Raw genomic sequence first — 16,037 nt, 5'->3', positions numbered from 1 at the left:
CTTAGCATCTGTATGATACCAGCGCTACAGGCAGCAACTGCAGAACTGCATAAACCCATCTCCCAGATCTGTGCTCAATCCAGTAAAAAGATYCTGCTTTCCCCGAGGTCTTCAGAATACTACTCAGTAGTAAGCCAGAAGCTTTTCTTAAACCTGTCTGCAACATAATCACATCAAGCTAACACTGAATATGTTAATGCTCAAATGCTTTACATCACAAATTATTAACTCTTCTATGTCACCAGCTCTCAGTACCATGCCATTAATAAGCTTRTATTCTGTAGTATCTGGAGTTCTAAGATCAAACTGGTTTGGAGATATAACTTAAATTTGCTGATAATTCAGCAAGGCTCAGCACTCAAGTGACAGCAACCAGTGCCAACRGGCAGGGTACAAAGGGTGGCATATTTCAACCCAGGCCCATGATTGGGAATTGACTGCTCCCAGAGCTTAAAAGGAGAGAATTGAAAGAATTCCAAAAAAATAGAAACTGACTCATGTTTTTGAAACATTATGCAGTACAGATCACATGCACCTCAAATATTTCAGAAAAAAACCAGAAACCTTAATGACATTACAAAACAGATGCRATGTGGAAACTTTTAACATATGATTCAATAGCTACATTGAAAGAGCGAGGCAGAGATTTRACTAAGAACTATCTATGTGGGAAACAAAAAGGAGCTTAAACTAATTTTTCTTGATCACAAGACAGAAGTTAGTTCACCTTATCATGCCAGCAATAGAGGACAACAAACTTACACAAGTGAGTACACCTGATATACTACCAAAGCTATCTGTATTCACTGCAGTGCCTGTAAATCAAATTTCGGGCTGCAGCACTATTGCCACAGGTATTGCACAAGCACACCAAAGCCTCAGATTGCCTGCTTTAAAAAAAAAAAAAAAAAACAAAGCCTCAGATTGCCTGCTTTAAAAAAAAAAAAAAAAAAAAAAAAGGAATGATAAAACACATTAGCAGACAGAGAAGTACAGGTAGACAGGCAGATGATACTGAAAAGCATAATGGACAGTATTCTTAATAAATGAGTTGCTGTTGTTTCTGTAGACTTCATGGCAGAGGTAAGCTGCAAGGGACACACCATGCAAGCACAAGGTCAATAAGAGGACTAAGAGATCAGGTTTTAATTCCCAACATAKTCAACATGGTTAAACATCTATAAGAAAATGCCAACATGAGGGGAAATCGAAAACCTACTTGCTTTAAAACATGTGGGATGGGGGTAGAAGACATGAGCCAAGCTTGAACACTAAGTAAAAAATTATAAGGATGGGACAACAGAGACAAAAAAGTAGGTTGTGAAGAGTTTTGGATATTAAAGCAATGAGAGGAAGATAGACTAGATCTACAATGAACATAAGGAAAGCATGCACACTAGCATTCCTGAAAACGTATGTACAAACACTGAAACAGGTGATTAATCAAATGCTGAAGAGCACTTTATGTCTAATTCTTTGTTCATATTTATGTTGTCTTCCAAAAGGAAGAAAGTACACCCAACAAAAACGAGTTTGCAGAAGCTTCCAAATGCTAYGTTCCACATGCTACTAACAAGCTCTTAATCAGAGAAAAATGAYAGATAAGTGCAGAAGTATCTCCATGTTGTAAAACTGGCCATGTGCCTGTAATTCAACAACACCATCTAGGTTTCTCAACATGCTTTTTCTTATTTGGTTCAAATGCATGCATAAATAAACTCAGAACGTATAATTGACACTTGAGGAACAGTGATCTGTGTTGTTCTGATAAAAAAAAAACAAAAGGAGGGGGAGAGTCAATTTATTTYACTTATTGCCTTTGTGTACCAACTCTAACAGTAAAGCAGATCATACACAGCTACCCTAAGAGGATATCTGCATCTCATGAGCAAGGTAAAAGATGTATCATGCAAGCACCGCTAAAGTAACAATATCTATTAACTGCTGTAGTAACCAGTATCATAAAGTCTAGAGTTAACAGGTGGAATAAAATCATAGCAATGCTTACATGGTCAATAAAATATAGAGACAACACCTTTTAAATTAAATACAAAGTAATGAACTGAAGTGATATTTCAGAGAGCAAATTACCTTTTTTTTTGTTAGAGAAATTATTTGTCTCTACCGAAGCACAGAATTCAAAACATTATTTTGGTATGGAACGTATTAAGAAGAGAAATTGTTGAAGAGGCCTACATAATAAAAAAAAATATTGCTCAAAAGTATGATTATAGAAGCTAAGAAGTGTTCCCTAACCTTGCTAAACGATATGAAGTAAATGCACATCTTGGCCAGGACCCACACTCCAGAATCCTGCTTAAATGCTACATGGTAATTTAAAAAAAATAAGCCACCAAGTCAGCAGAAAAGCTAATGCAATACATGAAGAAAATAATTCTGAAAAGTATGATTTGTAGCTAGGCTTAAGAAAATATTGCAGAAAAATGGAAGTCACAGCAGGTTCCAGATCTAAAACTGAACTTCTGTTCCTTTATTAGAATCTGATTATATGCTTAGCACCTAGCATACAAATTGAATTTTATAGTGTGAATCACCAGCTTCATTGATCAGAAACAGCACTATTTTTATCTGCCCAACATAGTGAAAAAAAAGCAAAATGATCCTATGTCCCCAAGACAAGATTTACCCGCAAATAGAACACTTGGAAAGATTTTAGATTAAAAATTAACTGCCAAAGTTAGAAAAATTATTAATGATGAAATGTCTTTGCTTTGGGCCAGGAAATATGGAAATGGGAGCACATTTATACATCAAATTTTTTATACATGGTTTCATACTTATTTGCAGTAATGCTAAGGACATACAGYGAAGACTAGGTTCAGAATCATGGAAGATTTCATTAGCCATGTAACAAAGAGACAGTCTGTCCTGCATTGACCAAGGGTAAGAGCCCAGCTTCCAGCACAGATCCTCTCTTTTCCTGGTACACATACCCTCCATGGACAGAGCTCTGTAACACAGGAACAGAAACGCCATCATTTCTGGAGCTGAGCAGAGGAATGGTGCTGACTCCTGGAGAAGCTCATATAAGCACTCCCTGAGCTCTTGGAACCACAAACCTTGATCAGTCAATAGCAAGTCCTGCACCAGCACAACAGTTCTGTGATCAAGTGTGCATTAGTTCCCATTTGCAGACRACACTGGTTCCATAAAGACAGTTCTGCATGTATGTGAAGCTACTGCAACTCCAAGCCCTCCAGACTGCCTAATTCCCTTCATCTCCCATGTGGGCCACAGCTTCATAGAGCATACTCTCCAAGTGTTGGAAATGGAAGCAGCTTGCAAAGCAAAAAAACCTCAAACCACCACCTTCCCCTGCTGAAAAAAGGCACAAATTAGTCATTTAAGCAAGTTTGACACAGAGTTTTTGATGAAGTTTGTGAGACGAAGAGGAGCAAATAGTTATCAGCTCCAACGACATTACTACTCCAAGATTTTATACTCAACAGTTAAATGACAAAATTTCAGTTCATAACCCACTCTTACAGGACAAATTTATTGAATTGGATGTGTTTAGGATTAATCAAAGGCTCATTTAGTACTAAAGCCTAGAGCCATTAAAATTGATTTTGAGCATGTACAACACCACACAAGCATGAGTTTTGCTAASAGCAAAGCTCTGATTGCTTATTTACTACTGCATAGTTTGAGACAACTGACTTCACTGCTTGGARTATGTGCTGCTTCTACCAGCCTTAGGTAATCTTGTCTCATTAAGTTTGTTTTTCAAAGAGTCTCACATCATCTGTTTGTCCAGTGATGTCTAATTTGTCCAGCTCAATAGGTACCTTACTTCTAGACCTCTCTAGATACTATTATAAATATCAGTAATATTTAATTCTTCAGATTAGTATACATTTTTTTAAATATCGGCTCTGTACATTGATTACTTTCCTGCTCTGACTTCCTTTAGCTTCACTGTATAATTATTTTTTCTTCAGGACCTAAGGTCCAATAGCTATTTCTGCCAATGAGCATTGGATGACACAAGAAATGAGCAATAACACATTGGGGAAAAAAAGCCCAAAACTCAAACAAACAACAAAACCCACACAAACACGCACAAAATTAAAATGTTAGCTATCAATGATGCCTAGTCCAACTCAAGAAACAAAAACTATTCATGGTCTGTATTTTGGTCATTTGTATTGTATGGATGGCAAGGAAAACATTGATCAGTACCAGGTTCTGTGATTTTAGGAAGCTACCAATAATTTATAGAGAACTAAATTTRGAAGCTATTTCACTGCTGACAAAACATAGCAAGAAGTTCCCAATTTTCACTAACAAAAAGATAAATGATAGGCTTKTAAGGAAGATGATCTAATGTGAAGATGAAACATAGATTACTTCTTTGGCAAATTTCAAGAATATGTGAGGAGCACTATTTACTGCTCAGTAAGTCAAATTCAGGTTATTAACAGCTTCAAGGAGAAAAACATTTWAAAAATCTGAGATTCTCATTTGACTTCTCCTCCAGTGCAGAATTATAAGTAGGACTATTGACCCAAACAAACTAAGTTCCACAGCCCACTTTTCTAGCATCTTGTTTTTAAACATCAGTCTCACTGAAAGCTGCAGAAACATAGCTGCTGGCACTGCCTGATGCTCCACAAATCACTCTGTTCCTAGCACTAATTATCCCAAGCAGCTGTTGCCCTCCATTTGATCTTCAGTATCCAGGAAATMTTTTCTTCAAAGGCAAACGAGACCAGAGAATGTTTAGCATGTACCACTTGGAGATAAAATGCATCTGTGTTACTTAAAGGCTATAGACCSTGTTGGGGATTTTCACTGAGGGCCCATTAATCCTCCTACAAGTTCACAATGTTTGGGGGTTTTTTGCTTCGTTTATTTTTTTWAAAGAGCTTTTCAGTAGGAAAAAGAACAGCACTCTTTCTTGCACAGGAGTGTAACACCCAGCAGAATAAAAGAGAAGGCAGTGCTCAGCTAAACAAGTGTGAAAGACTGTGCATGCAATCCAACAACAGAACTTTTTCTCTCAGGCTGTTTCCACACCCAAAAGCTTGTCAGGAAGAGATTAAAGACTGAAATGACATGATATTATAGTTATGCAGCTCACACAGCCACCCCTGCTGTAAGCTTGTACACACAAACAAAACCTTACATCTTTATTGTCCAACATTTGTCACAGATGCTGTGGCTTTTCACTACCTGCAGGAATCGGAGCAGATCTACCATCAGTTCAGAAGTGTCTAAAGATTTGTGAAATGCACTCAGGTGCACTTCTCACACATCACTCCACTGGTTGTAGAGCCAGCTTCCTTGCAAATTGCCAGTTTGTGCAATGAACTCCTAGGTTATACCCTGGATGCTGACAAMGCCTCACAGAAAAGCACACAACCATTTTTACACACAGGCATGCAGGCTGAGCCCTTTGCTCAGCTGGGCCCTGCACCCCACTCCTGCCCCCATGGGCAACACTCRCCCTACCCCAGGGCAATCATGCTGGGCTGCAGCAGGGTGAGCTGTTTCACACTGTTCCTGAAGCTACATGGAAACTGGCRCTTCATCTCATTTAATCACAGCAAGCCCTGGGTGAAAAATGAAAAGCTTTTCCAGTTTTTCAGGGAAGTATCAGACTAACCAAACTTTACAGCTGATCAGGTATCCATCTGAATAGCTGCAAAAGAGCAGAGGGAACAGCAGAGTCTGGCAGTTATTGCTCATGTCACGACTGACTGACAGGGACTGTASACAGAGAACAGGCTGTTCTGATTTTGTTGTCTCCAACCAGCAGTATCCTTCCTCCAGCATGCCTCCTCAGTATGAGCTAATTATATCCCACTTTCCAAAGTTACTGCAGTACCAGAGAAATAAGAGATCGCTGGTTCGAAAACCACGTTTTTCCAGGCAAATTAGTATAAAATTACTACAAGCATTACTTGATAAGCAATCCAAAGAGCTCCACACACAATAATCTGTTGCATTAATCCCTATTTCTAATACTAAGGAAGTATTTTATGTAAAAAGTACTCTCCAATACATTAACTTCTCATCACACAGCTGTTGTGAAAAGTAATTCAGTGGAGTCAAAAATCTACACACATTACAAAGCTAATCCTGTGAGGTAGGCTATGACTTTGCAACAGCAACAGGACTACTGATACACAGAATAATATGGAGAAGCTAAACGGTCAGCCTCCAAGTAGTATGCATACCCAAAATAAACAACCTTGGGTGTAGCACTAACTCAACCAGGTTCACTGTCACAGCTGCTAGCACACTGACAAAGTATAGTTGCAGTATCCTACACCAAATGTTGCAGGACAAGAACTTGATAGTGACTCTTCGATCTGTACATCCTTTTACTGAACAACYTACATTTTCTGTTGCAAACAGGGCCTAGATTGAGTAGCCAGATTACTGCTGACAGAATGATTTACTGAATTTACTGTCCAGCTCCATAAGCAATGAAATATTTATTCTGCAAAAGTATTTTTTATGTAGTAACCACATTCAACTGTTACTATCCCATTACATTTCTACATCATTAAAAAAAAGTACTGCTATGAGGGGCTATATATGAGGGAGGAAGGGAGGGAAGAAGAAAGAAAACTGCAGCTAGATATATACAGAAGAGGGACACCACAGYTGGTTGAGCAGGGTCTCCAAGGTCTCACCACACTCTGTGGGTGAAGGGCTGGTATAACTAGAGCAGCCACYTGTTTCTGTGTGAGGCACGCTTGGGGCCAAGTTTGGTGTTCAACAGGCAGAACTGGCAACAGGCAACTGAAGGCCCTCTCCTCTCAGAGGCAACTGTCCTGAGGTCAGCTGCTCATTTTGCTCAGAGTCCACCTAGTGCTGAACCCCTGGCATCTCCCTTTCCGAGGAAAATCACTGAACTGGAAAACGAGCGGCAGCAGCAAGCCAGGAGGTAGCACCTTCCCCAAGGACGTAATGCTCTCTCAGTCAGCAGGCTCCACACTGTCTCACGGAATTACCAGCAGTAGCGACCCCAGCTCCAAATGCAGCCAATTTCCTATTAATGGTAGCAGTGGAATGACACTTTAAAGAAAAAAACGCCAGTCAGGTGTAGTCTTATACTCTGTGCTGATACTCAGCACTGCCCAGTGTCACCTGAAACAGACTCTCAGGGCTTTTAACAAAGGCAATCTTACCTCTGGCTATTGGCACTAGTCAAAGCAGCCACCAAGACAGCTTGCTCAGTTAAACCCTGAAGGAATATCACTGAAGGAGCCCATGGTAAAAGCCGTTTCCAAGAACTGCTCAAAATTTTAGCCAATTGCAAGATTGCATTTGTTCTGAAGAGGCTGGGAGGTACTTTTGTTAATGGTGAGACACTTCAGTGGTGAGAGTTAGGGATAAAGCAGTTAGGAAAGCATGTGACACAAAGTAAGGACTCATATAAACCCTACAGACTCAGAAGGAAAACATATGGCTTAGGAATGCATGTGGGCTCCTCAGCTCCCTAACCAGCCTGGCGATCCCACTGCTGAGCAGCCACAGAGTGAGCTGCAGAGATGGTTGCTGAATGTTCCCAGGAAGATCTCTGTCATAAAGTTGGTTGAAATCCCTTTAATGGAAAGGTCTGCCACAAAATACCAGTCTGTGGAAAGCAAAGTCCTTCACCACAAAATGTCATCTTTGATGAAAACAGATTTCCAAATGCTAAAAGCACAATTTTGTCTCTTTCAGGATTAAGCATTTTATCATCTTACTTGAAAATGGCTCATTACATAAGATGAAATGAAAAAGGCATCTGAACAAAGCATCTTAGTTTGAAATGCAAGCTTTCAGAATTTTGCTTCATAAGCAATTGACTTTTGTGAGTGGGTGTTTTATTTCATGCTGGAACAAGATATTTTAGTTTCTGTATCCTTAAAGCAGAATTTCCCTCAAAAGTAAGGATTCTAGGTTCTGTAATGCTCTAAACACTTAGTTCTTGTCACCTTTTGAATCTGATATTCTGCAGTGGCATGAATCACAAGAACTTCTCAGTTGATATATGACCAAATTAGATGGCAAATCCAGCCTCTTTCCTTCAAGGAAAAAAAGAAAGAAAAGAATTATCTTTTCAACACCAGGAAAGTAAAGAAATTTTACTTCACTTTGAGAATTAACAAACTGAAACTAGCCTCAAAGTGGCCTCTGAGAGGTACCAAATCTGCATAATCACACAATTTGCCAGGTTTGTAAGGAAACTGACTACAGAGTTTGCCAATTTAGAATTTATATTACAGCTTTGTTTTCACAGTGGAGAATATTAGTAAGAGAAGATGGCAGTCAGCTGAAGTATTTTTAATTAGCCAGCCCAGGACTTCTATTGACTCACACACTAGTCAGCATTCTGGGCTAGCACAGACCATCCTGAAGAGCTGGCTGGAGACAGTGCAGTGGGGTGGTCTCTTACCCTAGGGCTTACCAAGTGATCAAAGACGTCAAAATTCATTACTTACAAGATGATGCTCTGTTTGCACATCCCATCAGCAGCACAATTACACTTCAAACCTGGCTACTTAGCTGATAGCTCTCTAGAACAACATCCTGTGAGAGGGGTAGCACACACTGCTATACCAGACTTGCTGCTCTGTTAAACTACTTCCTCAAGTGCCAGCATCCTGGCTGTGCAGCTCAAAGACCAGCTCCAAGATGATACTCTCATCAAAAGAAAGCAACCATGAAATTCACTACCAAAAAGCTCCTTGGGATTATTYCCTTAGTGATTAGTTGCCAGTCTGCATTCCACACAGCTGGTATTACGTTTGGCAACACTCAAAATCTCTCCTAGCCTAACAGATACCCAGAATACATTATCTAATTTACATTAGCAGATACTAAACATGACACACACCTACTTAATGAAACATTTCTTCATGACCTGATGCACAGCAATGATTGTTGCTGTTTGCTGTCCTTCTTCTCCAAGCCTAGTGTTAAAATAAAAGCAATCCTCAGTGCAGGCTCCAAGTGCGATGGAATAAGCTTTCAGATTTTCCAGAATCTTTGATAGCTGGATCTGAATGACATATGTTAGTCAAATGGTGTTTCATTTTATATTCATCACTATAAGTGGCTCTTTTGAAGGGCTCTCCAGTAATATTTTTTAAGATCACATGATTTATTCATAATGCTGGACAACAASGAGCAAGTCACTTAAGATCACACTTAGATCTAGAGCCATTTTCCCTCGTATACACCCATCCCAAGGGACCAGCTGGAAAACAACACCATCCAGATCAAAACATCTGCTCCCAGTGGCCAAGTGCAGCTGATGGACCAAGCACAGAGCTACCAAGCTCCAGCATCACTAAATACATGTTCTCTCCTTTTCTAACTGCTCCATTACCTCACTCTTGGCAAACCAGACAGGACACAGAATAGATCAGAAAATCCTTGTTAACCTGTGCTCAGCCCACCTCCACTACACTGGCATAGCAGCAATATTCACGGAGTAACTCAAGTCTTCATAAAGAAATTAAAAAAAAAAAAAAAAAAAAAAACAAAAAAACAAAAAAAAAACCACCAAAAACTAGAGCAACTGGGATGATCCAGGTTACAGTATATTGATACAACTGCAACAGTACATCAAACTAGTGGGAAATGGATGGGAAGAGACAGATAAGCCACAGGCAAAATTTGATGTGCATGAACTATTGCATATGTACACAAGTACTTGCCCCATGCTGCAAGACATCTGATTCAGAGTGAAATCACTCAGTCACAGAATACCAGGTTGGAAGGGACCTCAAGGATCATCAACTTTTCTCAACAAAAGCATGGTCTAGACAAGACAGGATCCTGTCCAGCTGAATCTTAAAAACATTCAATATTGAGGAATCCACCACTTTCCTGAGAAGGTAATTTCAGTGGCTGATGGCTTTATTGTGAAAACTGTTCCTCCAAGAACCTTATCAAGTTCAAGTTGAGTCAAATCAGTATTAGCTGTGTCCACACAATATTGTGTTAAAGTTGTTCTTACACCTTTAATCAAACTTTAATCCTATGAACTAAAATTTTTGAATTTCTGCCTTAGTTTTGTAACCATGTTGAGGGGAGGAGACGGAGAAAATGGGTGAGTAGATAATTAGTACATGCAGGAAAAAGACAGGGAAGAACATATGAAGGGGACCAAGGAATAACGTGAAGAAAACTCAAGGATGGGAAGTAATCTGGGTAGATACTGCAAGATAGACAAAATGCAGGGATGGGAAAAATGGAACAGAGCTGAGAAGTCCAATATTTAAAGACAGGGTCATGTAAAAAATGCTAATAAAGGATGTGGAAGGAAAAAAAATAAGATGTGACAGGACACAGAGATACAGTAGGGCTGAAGCTAAAGGGAGGGATGAAGGAAATGAGAAGACAGAAAACAGAAATTTAATTTAGATGTATGAGGCACTTTTGCATGTCTAGGCTGCACTTTTCCAGGTACACATAATGATGATCTTGCCCAGTTCTTTCCTAACCAATTTGTGCAAATAACATCAGGCAATGCTTTCCCAGTTTCCTCTGAGTTCCATACCCTGTGAGAAAAGTTGATGCTATAAAGACAGTAACTCATTCTCAGAAATTGAGGAGACTCCATAGCCCAGCCCACTACCAAGAAACTGTCCATTCTCTGAAGACATGTGTGGTACAAAATCTGTGCCCAGATCATGCCAGTTTATGCTGGCTTTCTATCCAATTAAGATGCACTCAAAGAGATCACTAATACCATTAATACAGACAGACATAACCCTCTATTTCTGTAGTTGGATTTCAAAACATCCAGCTCACTTAGTCAAGAGCTTCTGAATAACTTCGACAAGCATGTGGGAATTAATGATCTCACTTATAATTAAAAAGTCATTTGTCACTGTTTTTCATCTATTTCACATATGGAACCTAATATTTCCTTTCTGAATAACATTTATTTGACAATCTGATGCTAAATGTTTTCATCCAATTCTTGCATGACAGCATTTGTAAAGCACTTCCCTTCATGTTCAAGGAAGTTTTTATAGCCTTATCAAAACCAGAGAGACACCTCTAGTTCTGCACAAAATAAAATATTCTGTCTCCCTCTACTGGCTCTGCATTAAATCAAACCAGAAAGAGGAAAAGAAAAACCAAAGAACAAATGGTTATTGTTATCTTACAGAATTGTACACTGAACCTCAAATAGCATAAGATTAATCATAGTTTCTAAACAAGTAATTACAAGAGAGAATACTAAAAATCTTTCTGAACACAGCATGAGACCCATTTAAATTTATTTTATATATGTACATAGCACCATCATAGCAACGCATAAATTACTTATATATTTGGAAAATTTTCTCCTAAAATTATTTTTTCATTAAAAATACAAGAGAAAATTAATGAATTTTCTTCTACTGTAACTTCAGCTTAATTTATATTGAATCAGATTTAAGTATTTTTGCTTGCTTCCAGTCAGACCGACTTACAATTGAGCTGTATGCTTTTACTCCTAAATGATTTATAGATAATACATGGGTTTGAGTTGAATTGTTTGTTGGTTGTCTTTTGGTTTATTTTTTTTTAATTAAAACCAATCCAAAATTGCAATTCAAAGAACTTCTGGTTTGCAATTTGATCAGTCAAAATACATTTAGTAATGAAAGCAAGTTGTCACTACATAAAATACAGAGATAAAAGAGATGTCTCACATAGTCTTTAGATGACAGCTGCAAAACATTGTTTTTTTTTTTAACTTAATAATGCTTTTAATCAAATTATATAATTGAGTGCATAAAGCACTCTGCTTAATTTCTAATATGGACTTCAAATAGTTCACAGTGCTCCAAAACAAACATATATCTTCTTACTCCAAATAAGTCAAAATCACAAGAGTAAGAGAAGCATGTGCCATGTTTGCCATCAGGCCATCATTGTGATTTCTCTCTTATTAGTTTTCTTTATTGGAACATTTCATTTAAGTTTGGGTACAAAAATTATTATTAAAGTGAAACTGTTCATTCATGTATCTTACAAACTAGAAGTACAGCACAGTGTACTGATTTTATCATATATCCAACAGAACCATTCATCGTCCCTTAACAGAGCCATGACCATTCATGCATCTGACCAAAACGCATTTCACTCTTCAGTGAGTTTTATTTTCTATGGTAATACCTATTTGTATGCAAAACATACATCACCTACTAAGGTCAAGGGTCAGCAGCATAATGAGAAACACAAGTTAGGAAGTTGTCCCTGGCAAGTGTTCCTCCACATCCACTCTACGCACTCAGGGATTCAAATGCTGCAGGAGCTGTGCTGGCTATAGGTGGTCCTGAAGCACCAGCAAGTCAGACATGGGGTCCCAAAGTTGCCGGGGGGCCAGGCCTCTTCTGTGCACTCAGCAAGGACCAAGAGCCAGCACAGGTCCACAACTGAGCAGGGGATGGCTCCCTGTGAGGTRCAAAACTCACAGATCCTGAACTTTCAGACACTGAACAGTTTTAGGCATACAGTTTTTTAAACAGAACATGTTTTTTCTCTTTAGAAACAAAAGCATGATAGACATTCCAACAMAAAATAAGAGATCAAATTTATCAGCCCTGTAATCTCTGAACTAACTGAATTACCACTAGGAGTTAATTTGTCAAGCAATATTCAAAGAGAGTCTGATAGAATTGCCATCTTTTCATGAAACTACATTTGTTTGCAACTGGTCTGTACAGATTGCTTAAAGGTAACACCCAAACATCTAAATGTGAACTCAAGGTTAATTGAAAATTACAGTTGTACCTCCACACAGAGATTTCGCTGGGGGAAAAAAAGCATTCAGAATTTAAAGTCAAATATGTAGAAAATTCAAGTAATCTCATTTAAAAGGAGACTACAGTATACGTTTCCATACTGATGGTATGGAAACCTTGGTTATCAAGCTGACATTAAGAAAAGAGTTTTTGAGAAGAAATACATCTCCACAGTACATGACAGCCAAGAACTTTCATGCCAGATTTAAGCAAAACAAAGGAATGCTTTTAAACATTTAAAAATTAAGTTCCACATTAATAGACAAACCCTTAACTAGACTACATTAGCACATGCCACTACAGTAAAATTCCTTTATTAAATTTTCACATGCACCTCAAAGCTCCTACAGACATTTTTATGAAAAGACCATGCTTTATTTACTGTACCTGAACATTTCTGTACCTGTCACGCTGCATGTTAATGAAAAAATAAGATGGAACATGAGGTTATTTTCACATATCCTTTTCAAAGGCACTATTTCTATTTATTTTTGCACATGACGTTACATGCAGTTTTGATTTAGCAGAACCACCAAAAGGCACTTCAGTCTATCTTGAGATAGACTTTGCCAAGTCAAATAAAAGGTTTCACTGTGCAGAAAGGCAAAACAATTAAAGAATAACATTTCTTCTCTTTCCCATGCACTCTTTCAGAAACCACCACTGGTATTGATAAAGGGCTTAGAGGCAAGTAAGTTTGTTTTCACCAATAATCCTCAACTTGGATAAACTTGATAAAAAGGAGTAACACAGAACTAACAATGCTCTGATTATAGAATTCCATATACTGTTTATAGCTGTCAATGACAAAAATGTTCACTACCAGCATCTCCCTTATAGCCACATGAAACCCAGTACACAAAGCATGGAGACTGAAAAAAATCAGCTTGGGCTTTCTGTAAATTAAAGCTGGGAATGAGCACGGGAGCCAGCCTACATTCAGGGTGCCACACCAATACACACAGCTGAGGCTACAGCAGCTCACCCAGCTGAACTAGTTGAACTTTGCCTGTTTCCAGGTACCATTGACATCATTAGGAGCCAGTCATATCTAAGGAATAACATAGCCCGGCCTCTTGACTTTAAATGAAGTGTGAGGGCTTAAATGAAATACTGCTCACATTAATGAAATGAACTACTTACACTGGTACACAGAAAGTACTTACAGCGTTTCTGGGAAACTGCCTGTAAACAAGCTGTGACAATGTCGCAGTTCTTCTGGACTTTTTGTACAAGCCTGTCTTTCTGCTTCAGAAGACGGAGCAACTTCGCTGATTGAACGGAAATTCTGTAATTCAGTTCTCGTTTTATAGTTGTTAATTCATCAACATCTGCCAACAAGCAGAGAAAACAACTTCAGTACAGGCCAAAACATTCACAAACAGCTTATTGTAGTTGACATGCAAAGGCACTTGCCCCACAGACATTTACACACACAAGCTTTCTATAAATTACAAATTCTATTGACTGGGATAATTCCAAATTATAAACACTTTAAGAATCTGAGCCAAAGTCTTTAATTTTCTTTGAAATAAAAGTACTTCCATTTATTGCACAGTGTATGAATATTGACAATTACGCTGTTATAAACTCCTAGGAACATGATAGATGTAGCCAGAATATACCAATAATAGTGCAATAGTGCAAATTTTAAATACAGTACCTTCCAGAGGCTGCCTGTGCATGGACAAGACAAACATTTGTAATAGAGAAAGGAATGTGTTCAAGAAGCTGCCTACAAAGCTAAAAAAGCAACTCCAGAATGAGCTCTAAGTAGGAAACTCTTTCCACTAAGATGCAACTAGATGGCTTCAGTCATGGCCTCAACTATCTCCCCTGGTCAGTCACAGTGCCACCAGACACCCTTAGTTCATCAAAATGTCTCAGCTTGGTGGTCCCCTGTTCACCCATGAGGTAAGTTTCAGGTCCAGAAAGAGAGCTGTTGGGGAGATGTCTTATGTCCATTAATTTTTCTGAGTCCTCTGCTCTGTTCTCAGAGGGTCACCTCACCAGTGAAATCCCGGGTCTTGCCTATCACATGTTGACCTCTTCAGCTCCTCCATGTAATACACTGGGTAATAGCTTGCCACCAGCATTTACACAGCTGCCTGATCCCTGCAGCTTCGTTCTCAAACTATCACTTTCAATGCAACCCCTGTCCCCTAATGCTGGAAGGAAAATCAATCCAAAAAATCTATTCTTCAGTGACCTGATCTCATGACAAAAAAAAAGTAAGCATCCAGAAAAAGCTACTATCAGTGGGATGGTAAACAGCTCAGCTCAGTGGCAAAATTTTTTCAGTATTCTGGAGTGCTTAAAGAAAAGAACAAATTAGGCTGAAATGACCATCAGCCATGGGCTGGTGAAAAGTATGACTGCAAGGAGGGGGAGCCACTGATAAAACAATACTGTATTTTATAGACATTACCCTGCTTCAGCACCTGCTGCTCAGATAGAATTCCCAATCACTTGTACCAGGTAAGGTGATTAAAAACTAGATCTGTGGATATTGAGAGCCAAAAACCCACCAAAGTTGCATTCCTACTAACTTATACAGCCACTACAAGAGTTGTCAGGTGAGTTTCATTCTTTCCCAATTGCGCCGGTCAGCTGTCCCTGTAAAAACAAGTAACTTGGCAGCAAAGATAATGACTTGAAATGTCGCAAAATAAACTCCTGAACAAGAGAATTTCCTGTCGAGTCCGAGGTTGCCAATGGACACACAGAACTTGAGCTACATCCTAGTAACATCAGATGGCGTATCATCTCATTTAGAAGCCAAACACGGAAGCAGATAGCTGTTTGTACAGCTCTGAAAAACAGACATATTTAGTCACCTCTTGTTTTTTTTCCTCATCAAAAGCAAAAGTGATTAAGCAGCAGGAGACAAGAAGCCTTTGTTCTCTTTTCTTCTTCATTGGAGCGACTTGGAGTTTCATGTCTCAGTCTTTCACAAGCATGCGCTGTTAAGGCTACCTAACTTTCATAAGAATTCTTTGACAATTTAATTTAGATTCTGATTGACTAGAGCATTCACATTTTTTGTAACACTTCTATTTTTTTCTGGAAGACACGCCAACCTTCAAATAAGCTTTACAGTTGTCCAGTTTTGTTTATGTCCAGTAGGACTTAAAGGACTTGAGAAAAACAACTCTCTAACACTGTATGCATAGCATCTCTCCGAGACTGAGAAAATAAACACTGAGGGAAAGAAAAAGAAAGAAAGAAAAAGAAAGAAAGAAAAAGAAAGAAAGAAAAAGAAAGAAA

At 38.7% G+C, this 16,037-nt stretch overlaps 1 protein-coding gene across 3 annotated transcripts in view; it reads right to left on the bottom strand.

Moving 5' to 3' along the window:
- The window catches only part of TBC1D30 (TBC1 domain family member 30), a 52,625-nt gene that overhangs the window by 35,329 nt on the left and 1,259 nt on the right, over nt 1-16,037 (bottom strand). For all 3 annotated transcript variants that reach the window (XM_057377161.1, XM_057377145.1, XM_057377153.1), the window contains exon 2: nt 13,937-14,101. Coding sequence is in view for 2 of the 3 variants with exons in the window: in XM_057377145.1 (XP_057233128.1) it covers nt 13,937-14,101 (165 nt within the window). In the remaining variant the exon portion in view is untranslated. The remainder of the gene's footprint in view (nt 1-13,936; nt 14,102-16,037) is intronic.

The sequence above is a fragment of the Malurus melanocephalus genome, unplaced genomic scaffold (genome assembly GCF_030028575.1).
Source record: "Malurus melanocephalus ecotype Western Australia unplaced genomic scaffold, MMel_1.1 scaffold_10, whole genome shotgun sequence".
NCBI classification, from domain to species: domain Eukaryota; kingdom Metazoa; phylum Chordata; class Aves; order Passeriformes; family Maluridae; genus Malurus; species Malurus melanocephalus.
This window is presented reverse-complemented; position numbering and strand designations above follow the sequence as displayed.